This window comes from Rhipicephalus microplus, chromosome X (assembly GCF_043290135.1).
Source record: "Rhipicephalus microplus isolate Deutch F79 chromosome X, USDA_Rmic, whole genome shotgun sequence".
NCBI classification, from domain to species: domain Eukaryota; kingdom Metazoa; phylum Arthropoda; class Arachnida; order Ixodida; family Ixodidae; genus Rhipicephalus; species Rhipicephalus microplus.
Window position 1 is genome coordinate 243,020,147 of NC_134710.1, and position 15,580 is coordinate 243,035,726.

General features: G+C 45.3%; 1 protein-coding gene across 5 annotated transcripts in view; it reads right to left on the bottom strand.

Moving 5' to 3' along the window:
- Positions 1-15,580, bottom strand: part of Sec24AB (Protein transport protein Sec24AB) — a 168,037-nt gene that overhangs the window by 40,720 nt on the left and 111,737 nt on the right. For all 5 annotated transcript variants that reach the window (XM_075878875.1, XM_075878873.1, XM_075878874.1 and 2 more), the window contains 3 exons: positions 8,373-8,496; positions 7,304-7,462; positions 4,540-4,713 (listed from right to left, as the gene is read on the bottom strand). In XM_075878875.1, the coding sequence (XP_075734990.1) occupies positions 4,540-4,713; positions 7,304-7,462; positions 8,373-8,496 (457 nt within the window). The remainder of the gene's footprint in view (positions 1-4,539; positions 4,714-7,303; positions 7,463-8,372; positions 8,497-15,580) is intronic.

The following is a 15,580-nucleotide window of genomic DNA, read 5'->3' on the forward strand; positions in this document are numbered from 1 at the left end:
TCAAATCTGATGATGCACTATAGCTGCTGGTTGCGGAAACGCATCACTCTGCTCACTTGCACACTTATGATGCCTTTCGTGCAGTAAACAAGTCTTACTTTGTGACATAAAGTATGGCATTTATGGGGAGGTGTAGATCACTCAGAAGTGGTATAAAGGTTGCATGAATAGAAAATCAACACTATAGCTCAGGACTAGATGAGCTCACACTAATAATAACCTGAGCTTGAGAGGTCATCACAGGTAGGCTTGTGCGAATGGTGAATTTTAGGCTCGAAGCAACTTAGGAGCGAATAGTGATCTTCGTTGAATAATTTTAAATTGAATTCGAATTGTACATATGACATATACAAAAAATGGGCATATTTATCATGACCTAACCAACCAGCACAATATATATATATTTTAATGAAATAAGGCCTCTATGCAAATGCCTTTTTTTTTTCGTTCATGGAAAGTCGAAACAACTTTACAAATTTGAGTAGTAGCAGGGTTTGACTTTTCGCGAGTTTAAGGGGAGACTCGGGTCGAAAAGTTGCGGTTTTCCGAAAAATTTTTGCTTTTTTTTTCTGGTTGTATCGGCATCCTTGGACTATTATCTTTTACTTTTGAAAATATCAAGCTGAAATTCACACGAGAAATGATCTAAAAATGCTTCCTAGTAGAGAGCGGTGATATGACAAATGCACGAAAGTCGCCAAAAAATGGCATAGTTCACGTTGTCCTGTCGAGAAAACGACACATTGGCCGCCATTTGCAATCGTGCACGCATGCCGCGAAGGCCTTCCCCTTCACAATCCACTAGTAGTCAGTCTCGTATCTTCACGAAAAATGAACCAAAAACAAGAAAAACAACGCATATGTTATGCGTTTTGAATATCGCAGCAAGCGGCGTGAGGCCGCCATCGGTCGGTAGTGCGCTCCCACTCCTCCCCCTCCTATCCTTCCGGCAAAAGAGCAAAGCCTCGAACGTCGCAATCGAGTTCTTTGGTGTTTCTCTGCAGTTTTGCGTCATGGCAAGCCCCGAGAAGTGGAGTCTAGATAATCGAAAGTTCAGAACTCGCCCCAAGTATCGAGGGAAACGGCATTATACGCTTCCCAAAGCGACAGCGAATGCCGATGTCACCGCTGACGAACGCCCCGACTTCGGATAGGCCTAAGTGACACCGAGCCCCGCGGCGACAGTGGTTGTGAAATAGCCGCTGCCGTAGAATTCGACAATGCATCCCAAATCGGGAGCAGATTCTTCGAGAGTGAATGTAGAGCGCTACTGCCAACATGCTGCTTTGCGAAATCCGACGCGCCGACTGTGCGCAATGCCCAACCTGCCGCGAATGGAAACTCGGCGTCTGAGGTAGCTGGAAAGCGCAAAGGGCTTTCGACATTCCTCGAACTGTGCTGTAAAAATACCCATTGCCCTGAATCTACACTTTCATTCACGCACGCATCGAGACCTACTACTTCGGCCAGGGACCAAGGAAGGAGCGCTCGTTTCGACAGCGGCAGCTCACGCAATAGCTTTGCTGTAAATGCTGAAGGCAGTTCTGGCAGCACGCGCTATAGGTGCAGGTCATGACCAACTTTGACAATTCTGTGCGATGCTCGCCCTTTCGAGCATTCAGTGCAAGATACTTTTCATTGTGCCCCAATTTGATGCAAAAAAAATGGTTCCCTAATAAATGTCAACTTTCCAAACTTTCAAACTTGTTTTTCTCATTTTCATTTTTTTGGCTATTTCACATTTACTGGGCAGCCTTTTAGACACTTATACTCATTGTATAATAACGAAACTTGGCAAGCATATTCTTCAACACATGCAGAATGCAAATATCTACTTGAAATTGCGATGCCTACCAGAATTACTTGTGAAGATATTGGGTTATTGTTTCAAGGGAGATTTAAAATAATTAGTCATTTTTATACAATTTTTTTTCCTTTGTTCCAATATTTCAGTGACATATCTGGATAGATATTTGCACTTGACAATCTACCGAGAGTCAAATAACATCAGAGACTATGGTTTTACTAAAAATTAAGTACATGAAAGAGTACCCGCAAAACATGTAACTATTTGCTATTGTGCATGGCATAGCTCAATAACTATAGCAGCTACACAAAAAATGATTGCTTATTTGAAATCTCCAGGAAAAACTATATTAATAACAAACTTTTTAAGTGTCTATGAGTAGAAATAAAAAAAAGTTTTTTCAAGGAGCGTCTCCCTTAAGGTGATAACCTTTCAAATATGTAACATATTGAAATTTATTTTACTTGCAGCATATAAGCTGGCATAACAAGCTTTAATAAATGAAGAATCAATTTGAGGGTAATATGTTCATTTAAACGGGCTCTACAACACTTTTTGAAAAAGCCATGGAAAAAATTCACTGAAAAAGTTTATTGCCTCAAGAAATCACCGCCGCCAAATCTTTACAGATCCGCCCAGTACGAGCGGGGTGGTAAAGATTAGTCACATGCTGCAACTGCATTCTCTTTTCTAGTCAGGACAAAAGCGCTGGAAGCTAAGCACGGAAGGATGGCACAGGGAAAGAAAATACGTCACACGCGCCTCATAACCTTGAGCCCTTTCTCTCTCCTTTTTCTTTCCGAATACGGAGCTTTTCAGTGCGATTGCACACGTACGCATGGACAAGTCCTAGCCTCCCACTGCCGCCCCAGTAATGACCGAGTCCACCATGCTCAAATGAGCCAATGGCTCATGGAATGACTAGCGCGAGTAATTTTTGAGCTTGTGGCATCATTTGCAGAGAGGAGAGAGCAACTTTTAGCTGACTTTGAGAATTTATTGCGAATTGCAGCAACGCATGGTGGCAGTGCAACTTTGGAAAGGCAGCGCCATCTCAGAGAAGAGAGTAGAAATCGGGTACGCATATTGCGGGTGTTCTCTTCCCGCCAACGCGCTCCCACTTGCTATGTGCTCAAGCAGAAACCGCGCTGTGCATTTGAGTCACTTCACAATGTACTGCCAACAGTGCGGCTTCATAAGGATCTCTGAACTGGACAACCACTTCCGAGAAGTAAATCTAACAAAAGGAGCAAAGCTCGTTAGTCAAGTTTATGATGTGGAGCAGACGACGGAAGATGAGGACACCAGAGTCACTACAAAATGTATTTCTCAGGTCTGTGACAATACCATTTACGACATATGCCTCGAGGTAAGTCTCATTCTCCCGACATGAAGCCACAAACTCTATTAATGTACTGCATTGAAGTTTATGAAAACCATATAATTTTGTTTTTATGTGGTATCTAACAGTAGCATCCGTGTATTGTCATGTGCAAACATTTGCGGCACGCTAAAAAAAAAAAAAACAAGTTCTACGGCCATGGCATTAAAATGTCTGAGAAGTTTTAGAGTCATGTCCTCCGTGCCGTGGGAGCATGACCCGCCGACTTCGCCGCGAAACAGCAAGCTGAGCTTTGACCACAGCGAGTAAAGTTGAAGTGCTTGCCTCGTTTTTTTTTTTTTTTTTTTCTGCTGTCGTGTCATGCTTGCTCAATCTTTCGCGAAAGTGGCTGTGTTCGCCGGCTGTGACTTCCTGGGAAACCGACACAGCTTTACACGTGAAGAGTGTCCCTTGGTGTTGTCTGCATTATTATGGCAGCCCACAACACAACAATACTATGGACCACGCCACGCTTCCATGGGGCAGCTTCTTCCATCGTGGAAAGGCAATTTCGCACAGCAAGCGTCTCGTTTTAGTGCACCAAGCTGACGACACGGCAGTGCAGTTTCCCGTACTGACTGCAAAAAGTTTCCCACGTGTTTTGCATGCTTTCCCATTTTGGCGAAACACACTGGTTCCCCTGTGCCTTCTCCCGCGCCTATTCTCAAGTTTTTCCAGAGCTCGTCGCCAAAGCCAGGCGCGGCGTTGTCGTCGCTCTATAAGCTTGAGCTTCAGTTCCCTATAATATTAGGCTCGGGTGTTCTCGGTAGCCTCGACTACCGATCGGCAGCGTTTTCTGACCATGCTCAAAACACGCTGCACGGCCCCTTTAAATTTGAAGTAGGGCTTCGCAGCAGAGCGAATTTCCCCTGGGTAGGTGCTTTCACGGCTTAGCACCTCTACACTGCAGCGATACCACCTTAACAGGAAGTTACATGCGGACTAATATACTTATTTGTTCGTTGCGAATTCTTCGAAATTTTCAATAATTTAAATTCGAATCAAAGCAAATTTGAATACTCTGCTATTTTTTCAAATATTCGCACAAGCCTACTCATAACGAATCTGGCAACCATAAAAAGCTGCAGCAAAAATGTGAAATATAAGCTCACTAAGTAAACATCGGTGTGCAGTGTTTTACTTCATTATGCAGATTAAAAAAATGTTTTCTTGCTATGAAATGTGAGCAGCATATTCAAAACCTTCTGGAGTGTTCATGTTGAAACAATAAAAACGTAGGTCACTACTTTAAATGGTTCCATAGTTTCTCTTTTGCAAAGTAGGTTATATAGTAGCCTGTCTGCATTCCCATTGAGAATTCATGCGACTTCTCTTTTTTTTTCGTTCTTACCTCGACTCGACGTGTAAAGCACTGCTGCCTGAAAACAGGCAAGGTTACAGTCAGCCAAGCTCTCTTCAATGGCTATCTGCATGCCAAAACCTGCATCGGGGTTCACATTGGGCAATGACAGCAGGTCTGTCGAGCGCACAAAGAAGTTGCCATGGAACGTGTGAATCACAAGTCCTGCATCAGACAGAAAATGAAGACAGTAATGAAGCAACAGTTTTCTGTGAAGTATATTTCGTGACAATAATTGCACATGGAATTACATATGCACATATACGATATGGGCTTACAAGGAAGATATACTACCGCATTTGATGTTATTGAGTTTTGAGTGAAATTTGAAGCATTTTTGTGATATTGAAGTACCATATTTACTCGCGTAATGAACCCCCCTTTTTTTTCAGAAAAGTTCACGCCAATTTGGGGGGAGGGTTCATTACGCGGGAAAAAAAGTCTTGGGAGTCACAACAGCGAAAATATCCAGTGACGACTTTGCTTGTTTGGGCCTGTGAAATACGCGACAAATCTTTTTGGTAGCCCAAAGCTCTTTTTGTTTCCTCTCGTAACGAAAGTGCACAGATCAACACCAAAGTGTCATCCAGCCAATCTGTTCAAATGCTCCAGCGCTTGCTGTTTGTAACCAGCCGTGTAGCTAGCATACCGGCCGAACGCGCTCTGCACAGCAGGTGTCCCAGCTAAGTTCACAACGACAATCCTGATAACAAAAAAGTGGCAGTTTCACAGCAAGGGTTAAGCAATGAATACGTTAGTAACAACTTGAAATGTAACGCTGAGAACGGCTAGCAGATCAAAACATGCAGCATGCTGTTCACGCACACATGACGTACGAAAATGACGTACGAAACAACACACACAGGACGAGAGCGAACTAATAACGTTTACGGCTCGACACGTAGCACGCTGTTTAAACAAATATGATGCACGAAGCGTAATCACACGTACAGATTTGAGTGCGAAATAACAAGTAACGAGTGCCCCAGTTGTTATTTCACTGTGTTTGAAAAGCGCACTCTTTTCGCAAACGGCACCTGTTTAGCGAGCAAAGGGATCTTTGTACACCCGGTAACTAAATACAATCGTTCCAGTCAAAGTGAAAGACCGGCGATTCTCCCCACCGAAAAATAAGCACGTGTGCACAAGGATCTACAGCCCCCCCCCCCCCCCCCCCCCCCATACGCGAGGCAAAGTACGCGTGGAAAATATATAGTGATACATATCATATATGGTGATACATATACGGCGAGTGATGCAGACATCGGCAACGAAATCTAGCCGAGAGTATCCATATAATTGCTATCGCAATAAAACGCAGTGTAGATGGCGGCGCACAAACGTTGCGGGTGCGCAACGCACCGACGGCGCAGTGGGTGCTGTTCAATTTGCATGGCCTTCGAGATAGCGAGCGCATGGCGTGTCTCTACGCCACGCACGCACCAGTTTGAAGGTCATGTGTTTTTGTTTTTTTTTTTCTGCGCCGCTGTGCTTGCGTGGCACCATCAGCAAAGGGTTTTCTCCTGCATTCAACAGATGGAGCTTTGCCGTAAAAGGCGTGGCTTTCAAATTTTGATTGACGTTCACGCTCGCACCACTCACAACTGTTTGGCATGGTTGCAAAACTATGTGTTGACTTTTATTGCATTCTTATTTTGTGATATAATTGCTTGATTTAACTCTGCTTCAATCATCAACAGCACTGGCTATCATACCGAAACAAAATGAACAGATACGGTCCAAAAAAGTTTTTTTTTTCTATTTTTTCAAGGCGAAGGTGGGGAGTGGGTTCATTATGCGAGTGGGTTCATTATACGAGTAAACATGGTATTATTTTACTATTGCTTATAGCTTTAAGAGCTGCATAAATTTCAGTAATAGCATCGTCGCGGTGGTCTAGTGGCTAAGGTACTCAGCTGCTGACCCGCAGGTCGTGGGATCGAATCCTGGCTGCGGCAGCTGCATTTTTGATGGAGGCCGAAATATTGTAGACCCGTGTACTCAGATTTGGGTGCACGTTAAAAAACCCCAAGTGGTCGAAATTTCCAGAACCCTCCACTACAGCGTCTCTCATAATCATATGGTGGTTTTGGGACGTTCAACCCCACATATCAATCAATTAAATTTCAGTAGCCAACAGTTTACAGAGACATAGCACCCTTGATGAACGTGAGCAATATAAGTAACATCAGCGATGTTACAAGGAGCTCCAAGAATTAAATCTGCAAATGCTTAAATGTCCTGAGCCACACAAATCATGACATGCACCTCTGAACACTGCTGGCACTTTCTCTTGCTCACCTAAAGTGTACGCATGCTCTCCTATGAATGGGACTCGGGCGACATAGTGCTTGCCAGCATAACCTCTAAGATTTACCAGACATGCACATCGAGGCCACTGGCTTCACGCCCGGAGATCACACGACTACCCACACATCGCCTGGGCCAAGTCAGGGCCGATCGTCGTGCATCATACACATGCTTGTTGAGAATCACTACCAGCAAACTAAGATCAGCGGCATGCTTCTGTGCGCTTTACTGCAATTATATTCGGCTTATGCATTCTTTGACACTATATCTGCACTATAGTATCTTGACCTCAGTTCGTTCTCTGACCCATTCTGCTCTCTTCCTGTACCTTAACTATTCAAAATTCACACAGCTACTCACAATTATTAATTTTCACAAGTGCCTAAAGAAGAAAAGCTTACAGGACCAAACAAATTGCTGCCTATGCAAGGCTAGCCAAACATACCTTTAGTACACCGTATCCTCATAACTGCTTCAAAGCCAATCTTGCGTGTGATATAATACCTCAGCTCAGCCTCAAACTTCTCTACTTGACTTTGGTTTTGAGTGCTGTGCAGGCCTGGATAATAGCTGATGCAGCCTGCGGAGTACTTGGAGATACAGGCTGCAATGAAGAAAAGTGAAACGCAAGGAACGGTATCAAAGAAGAGTAGAAATGTCCCACAATTTCAGCATGCCACTTCAAATAGAGCTGGAATACACTAAGAGATAATGGCAGAAACATGAATGTCCGAGTATGGCAGCTCAAAACTTTCTCTCTTAACTGCTGCCATAAGAGTGGCAGAGAAAAACTGTGCAAGATTACCCAAATAAACTTGCACTAACAGACGAATTCCCACAAGAAATCTTAAAATAAAGCTCACAAAGGGCACCTGTTCCATAATTTCTCAGCAAGGAATCACAGTGCCCAATAATTTGGTTCCCTGCAATGTATCACATCTCTAACAAGTGATCCATATAGCAACAAAAAAATAATAAACTTACGATAATGACCTCGTAGTTAACTACTGATGGTCTTCATATAAAATAACCCTATGAATTACCATCCTTCTGGTCACATTAGCATCTACCATCTGCATTGATAGTTGCTTGAAATAAATCATGCTTGTCGACATCATGCCAACAAACAAAAGAGAACAATGCTGAAGAATGACGTTTCCAAGAGAGAACGCGACCCAGTGGAGCTGGGTGACACCTGAAGGCTCAGCCATGTCAATAAAGTTTAAAAACAAGGTTGTGGCAGCCGAGTTCCATTATCACTTTTTGGTAACCAGGGTAAGCAGCGAATATGAAAGCCTTTGAGTAGCGAAACTTTACAGTTGAGGTTTCGATGCCTTCAGAGCCTAAAGCAAAAAATTCACAACATGTGGTGTGAGAAACATGGAGTTGCACGGCGCTAAGAAAAAAATCTGGCTTAACCAATAGAGCTTTTAGGTATAGAGAGTTTTATGTACAAAATGATGCCTGGCTAATTATGTATGAACCAATCCATTAAAGTTTGGTCTGTGACATACCAATGCTTGCCACATCCATATATTGTGCGCCCATGAGGAACACATCAACAGCCACTTGTTGTCCTGAGCAGTCGAGGGCAAGTTTTTTGTAGAAGTCAGTTGCAGGTAGCAGGTTCATAATTTCCTATTTGAAAAACAAGCATGGTGCAAGGATACCATGGTCAAGAAACGAAGTCAAGAAACAATGCATTGCAGCATATACAGTCGGCCAAATCTCTAGCTATCGTGCATGAGTGGCAGTTTTGTCTGTGTATCTTTGCCACTAGACTGAATAAGGTTTCAAAAAAGGTGAGGACAAGTGTATGCCCACAAAGCACATGTCCACGAAACATTCTATGTAACTTCGTTCCACAATATGGTGCTAAGAGACAAAAAAAAGTCCATTATGCACAATAGTTTTGCCCGACTGTACACTACTATGGCAAAAAGACATTTTGTCAGTGCATGCAGAAAGTGATGCCACACATATACTCAAGAGTATAACCAGTTAGTATGATGCTTGCAACATGGACACTGCATTTTTTTATGTTTGTAGCCCTAAGAACTGCCAAAATATGAAACCATTATACAAATATACTTTCAAAAAGTGCACTAAAAATATGCATTTGTTTAGAAGCTCCCCAAATTGTGCTGGTTGAGTGATATTACAAGACATTATACACTGACGACAAACATTTAGACAAAGAACATAGCTATATGATTTCAATAATAATTTTATTCATTTCCCAAGAAAGGCACACACCAGAATGGCTCAAATTTTCTACATAAAAGCACTGCCACCTCTCACACGACGCACCTATGAAAATAGAGCAGTCAAGAGGGGATATTATCAGCTCTTCCTGCAAAGTATGCTGTCTGTCTACACCTATCTTACGCCATAGTACAGTAGACTTTCATTAAACAGAACATGAAAGGAACAGAAAAATATGCCAAGTTTAACAGGAGTTTCGTTTACCGAAGGATGACCAGGGGTGCAGAATGCCAGAACAAAAACAATCTTGTCAGACACACTTGTTCCACTGAAGCAGCAGCTCCCTTTAACAAATTTCAGTTTACTGAGAGTCTACTGTATTTTGTGACTTTTGAACATCAAAAGCACTCAGCATTCTATACATTGACACCAATTAGAGTGCCCCTCAAACTGTCAAAGGCAAAACAAGCAGGTAGACAAAGGCGTAATGGCGTCAGCAGTCGCCCCTCCACCAACACTCATGGTTGCCTTTGTGGCTTTTAATAACCTATGGGGTTATTTCGATATAGCTCAAGGAAAAACCAAAACTGTGAAAAACAAATATAAAGATACAAATGAACAAACAAATTATAATGAAGGAATGATGACAACAAAAGGGAACAACAAGCATCATCGCAAAGTAAGGCACCACGAGATCGGCGCTCGAGCTCCTCCATCTTCCTCGTCCTGTCGCTATCTCGAATCTTCACCTGCCCGTTTGGTTCGCCCAATAAACCTCTTTACACTTGGTAGATCGTGCTGGGTAACCACATTGCCTACAACCTGGAACTCCGATCCCGCACCCTGCCGTCGACCATGCAAGTTGACGCTGCCCAACAAACAATACCTCTCGCGGCCGCTAGTTGCTCCGGCCCGGTTCATCAGCGAGACCCCCCGATCTTTGCGGGCACCGAAGACCAGGACGTCGAGGACTGGCTGTCGTCACACGAGAAAGTCAGTGGACCCAACAGGTGGGATGACGCTGCTAAGTTGGGCACTGTCAATTTTTACTGCACCGACGTGGCCAAGCTGTGGTATACGAACCACGAAACCGAGTTCGCGAATTGGTCCACCTTCAAGGAGGCGATATGTGCCGTTTTTGGTCGTCTTGCCTTACGGAAGCTACGCGCCGAACAACGTCTGCGCACACGGGCACAGGAGCCAGGTGAAACTTTCACATCATATATAGAAAATGTGATCGATCTCTGCCGGCGCGTCGATGCTTCCATGAGCGAGTGCGAAGATACAGCACATTATGAAGGGCGTTGACGATGACGTTTTCCAGATGCTTCTCGCGAAGTCTCCTAGCACTGTGGCAGAAGTAGTGACTTTGTGCCAAAGCTATGATGAATTGCGGAGGCAACGAGCTCAAACGCGACGCTCATTCCAGACAATCCAACCAGTGACCGCACTGGACGTTATGACTGACCAGACAAACCTTCTCGCACAAATGAAAGACCGTGCGAGAGGAAGTGGCTCGGCAGCTTTCTCTGCTGCCTTTTGCTCAACGCCAGGAGCCCTCGCAGCAACAGCCACTGCGACACCCACCACCATTGGCTCCCATGCTCCGACATGTGGTCCAGGAGCAGATTTCCGAGGCTATGCCGGTGCCCTTGCAGCAGCCCCCCGTCACCGCGCCTCTCACTTACGCTGAGGCACTAAAGCGGCGGCAGCTACACCACACCCCGTTGTTCCAGGGACTGCCGTATATCTCAGCCCCAACTCAGCCATCCACCACCTGGGTTCCTCCCATTGCCACCACAGCCTCAACTCACCCGTCTGCCGCATGGGCTGCTCCCCTCGTCGCCAATACTTGGAGAACGCGCGATAACCGGCCCATCTGTTTTGTGACGGCATTAGGAACGAAGCTGCATTCTTTGAGCCATCAAGCCTCTTCCTTAGTCGAAGATCACTTCTTCTGCCTTATTCAACCCTCTCTATTTCTGAAGGAAACAGTGCTCTTTGCCTCATCAATCCCCTTCCGTATCCCGTCGAACTGTTTCAAGGTGAATCTCTTGGACACATGCATGCCATTGATAAAGAACAAATTTTTACCATGCCGCCAGATTGTTCCGGTGACTACGACGCCATCAGTGCCCTCAACCCTTCCAATATACCACCTTGTGAGCTTTTCGATTCATCGATTGCCGACGGACTATCGCCATCTGAACGCTCTGAGCTCCTTCAGCTGCTCTACCAGTTTCGTGAATCCTTTGACGTTGCTCAACCTACCCTTGGCCGAACTCCCAGTTTTTGTCACTGCATCGACACAGGTTCCAACGCGCCAGTACGACAGCGACCATACCGTGTTTCCGCCACGGAACGTCAGGTTATCACCGAACAGGTTGACGATATGCTCAAGCGCGACGTTATCCGACCTTCCCAAAGTCCATGGGCATCGCCTGTCGTTCTCGTTAAGAAGAAGGATGGTACAATTCGCTTCTGCGTTGATCACAGGCGCTTAAATAAGATCACTCACAAAGACGTGTACCCTTTGCCCAGGATTGATGACGTCCTTGATTGCTTACAAGGTGCCGAGTTTTTTTCCTCGTTAGATTTGCGTTCGGGGTATTGGCAGGTGCCCTTAGCAGATGGTGATCGTCCAAAAACAGCCTTCGTGACACCGGACGGACTATATGAGTTCAATGTCATGCCCTTCGGCCTCTGCAATACGCCGGCCACATTCGAGCAATGCGCCGGCCACATTCGAGCGCATGATGGACTCGGTTCTGCGGGGTTTGAAATGGAACATATGCCTCTGCTACCTCGACGATATCGCCGTTTTTGCACCCGATTTTGCAACACATCTTTTACGCCTGAAATATGTCCTCACGTGTCTGAAGAATGCGCAGCTCCAACTGAATCTCAAGAAATGCTACTTCGCTGCTCGGATGCTCACCATTCTCGGTCACGTCGTATCAAAGGATGGCATTCTTCCCGACCCAGCTAAACTACGCGCTGTCGCTGAATTCCCCAAACCGACGACTGTAAAACAGTTACACAGCTTCATAGGATTGTGCTCCTACTTTCGTCGGTTTGTGCACAACTTTGTCTCCATAATTGCCCCTTTGACTAAACTTTTAAGCAGTGCCAACGACATCTTATCATGGTCTTCTGAATGTGATCACGCATTTACCACTCTTTGCCGTCTCCTAACATCACCGTCTATATTGCGCCACTATGATCCCATGGCTGCAACTGAAATCCATACAGACGCCAGCGGTGTCGGTCTCGGTGCAGCTCTCGCTCAACGCAAGCCTGGATCCCCTGAGTATGTCGTCACCTACGCCAGCAGAACGCTCAACAAGGCTGAGGTAAACTACAGTGTTACCGAAAAAGAGTGCTTAGCCATACTTTGGGCGATTGTGAAATTTCGCCCATACTTATATGGCCACACCTTTGCTGTAGTAACAGACCATCATGCCTTATGTTGGTTGTCGTCGTTGAAGGATCCATCAGGTCGTCTTGCTCGTTGGGCTCTGCGACTTCAAGAGTATGACATCCGCGTCGTGTACCGTTCCGGCCGCCAACATGCCGATGCTGATGCGCTCTCACGATCACCACTGTCCGCTGAGGTTGTTTCTATATCTTCTATAGAACACGCGCTGTCCGCTCTTGACATCGACACAATGACCTCTGCACAGCGTGACGATCCATGGATGACTTCGCTTCTGGACGTCTTATCTGGGGTACCGACACTTCCCACCGCTCGAGCAATGCAACGCCAGGCTTCGCACTTCACCATTCGAGCTGGCCTCTTGTACCGGCCCAATTACTCACCAGACGGCAGGAAGTGGCTGCTAGTTATTCCCCGAAAGCTGCGCTCTACAATCTGTGCATCATTTCACTCCGACCCGCAATGCGCTCACGCCCGTGTCTTCAAGACCTACGAACGTTTAAGGAAGCGGTACTACTGGCGTGGGATGTTTACATTCGTTCGACAGTTTATTCGCGGCTGCCACGAGTGTCAGTGACGAAAACAGCCACCGAATGCAGGAGCAGCTCCACTACAGCCGCTTGCGTGCCCTGACCGCCCATTCGATCGCATCGGAATCGATCTTTATGGACCACTGCCATTGACTACAGCAGGTAACCGGTGGGCTATCGTTGCTGTAGATCACCTGACACGGTACGCCGAAACTGCTGCTCTTCCTACGGCGACCGCTCAGGACGTCGCATCTTTCATCCTCCATCGGTTTGTGTTGCGTCACGGCCCTCCTCGCGAGCTCCTCAGTGACCGGGGCAGTGTATTTCTATCCGACGTAGTCCAAGCACTTCTTCGTCAGTGCCATATTGTACACCGAATGAGTACTGCTTACCACCCTCAGACGAATGGCCTGACTGAGCGGTTTAATCGAACCCTGGGTGACACGCTCGCGACGCATGTGGCATCTGACCAAACCAACTGGGATCTGGTTCTTCCGTTTGCGACCTACGCGCACAACACTGCTACCCAAGTCACCACCGGCTTTTCCCCATTCTACCTTCTACATGGACGTCAACCATCGCACACGATTGACACTTTGCTGCCATATGCACCAGATGTATCTGAGTGCACGACCGTGTCTGAAGCCGCCCGTCACGCCGAAGAATGCCGCCAACTAGCGAAGCAGTTTACTACGGCTGACCAGCAACGCCAGAAAAAGGCCCGCGATGACGACCACCCTCCTGCCGCAGAGTTCTCCCCTGGAACCCTTGTATAGCTGTATGTACCACCCTGTGCACCTGGTTTGTCTACCAAGCTACTTTCAAATTACCACGGTCCATACCGCGTGGTAGAGCGCACATCGCCCGTCAATTACGCCATTAAACCGCTTACGCCACTCGGTGACCATCGTCGGCGTGGACACAATATTGTTCATGTGGACCGCTTAAAGCCGTACTTCGACCCGCTCTTTCCCACCTGTTAGATCGCCAGGATGGCTTCATCTTTCTCGACGGGGGCAATTATAATGAAGGAATGATGACAACAAAAGGGAACAACAAGCATCATCGCAAAGTAAGGCACCACGAGATCGGTGCTCGAGCTCCTCCATCTTCCTCGTCCTGTCGCTATCTCAAATCTTCCACCTGCCCGTTTGGTTCGCCCAATAAACCTCTTTACAAAATGAATAAATAAATAGATAAATTAATGAGATGCCAGTTCATGAAACAAAGCTGTTACTAAACATTTGAACAAAACCTTACATGTAAACTTCAAGCTACACTTAAAAATGAAGAGAGGTGGGGAGGGGGGCAGGAAGGGGAAGACAGAAGCTTGCGATAAAATATTTGCTAACACGATGTTTGTGCTGGGGCTAACACGTTGACGAGTGGACTTCTCTTTCAAGATTGCCACTCTTTTTTCTCCGTTTATGAAAGTTCCACTGAAGTGATTCACAACTGTTACCAATACCAATAAAAATGTAATGTTCAATTTAACCATGAGGCTGCAACTGTGAGCTTTAATTGGAAAGTTTAAATACTGCAAAGGTTCCTCCCAACAAAATAGAATTCTTCTAAATGCATTCGAATATTGTTATCTTGGTACATTTCTCCAGATCCCAGGTACTTTTTATACGGCCCTCTAAGAAACGCATCAAACATATCAAAGAAACTTGACAAAGGTATTCAGCCATATGAACTACAGTCGAACCCCTTTATAAGAGACACTGATATAACAGACAAATAGGTATAAGAGGCGCCAGTGTACCTACTGTAAAATACCAGTGGAAAAGAAAATGCATATGAGGTACCTTGCATGTAAGAGACACCTCATATAAAAGACAAGAATGGCTGTCCGGAGCATGCCTCGTATAGAAGGGTTTAACTGCATAAGTATTCGGCAGAAAGGAAATCTCCCGAAAAACTGGAAATATTTATTTTTACAAGAACACTTATGCTATTTGGATTTTTCAGTTCTAAACTTTTTTCGCCAGGACGAGGTGAACTGGTGGGCCCTTATCTTTTAATCTCGTCTCTGCTATGAGTGGAAATTCTGCAATATTGCATAGATCCACCTGGGCTCTAAAGCATGCACTGCAAAGATAGCCACTCGACCTTTCAGCGCAAATGGGTTCTAAAATGAGCACTGCTAGAACTGGCATTCAATCTTTCGGCTCGGATTTTGACTAACAAAGAGCCTGTTTGGCACAATGATGTGCCCTTTTTTGTACACTGTAAAATGTATGTCTATCAGCTGTACGGTCTCAATATTAATTGAAATAGCCAATAAATTCAGCAGGGACAGCTATAGGCATACTTATGTGGCATTCTAGATTTAAATGACCAAACTTATTTAATTTTTAACTTAAGAATGCCTTCGTCTCTACGAACATAGAGGTAAAGGCTGGTTCTATGATTTCAAATTGACTATGATTTCAAATGATTTTAATGCAGTTGAAACAAAAATGAAAAAAAAGAGAATAAATTTGATTGCTGGTTAGTATATCTAGTCCACTTTACACTTACGCGCTACAGTGGGATAGAGGCCCTCTAT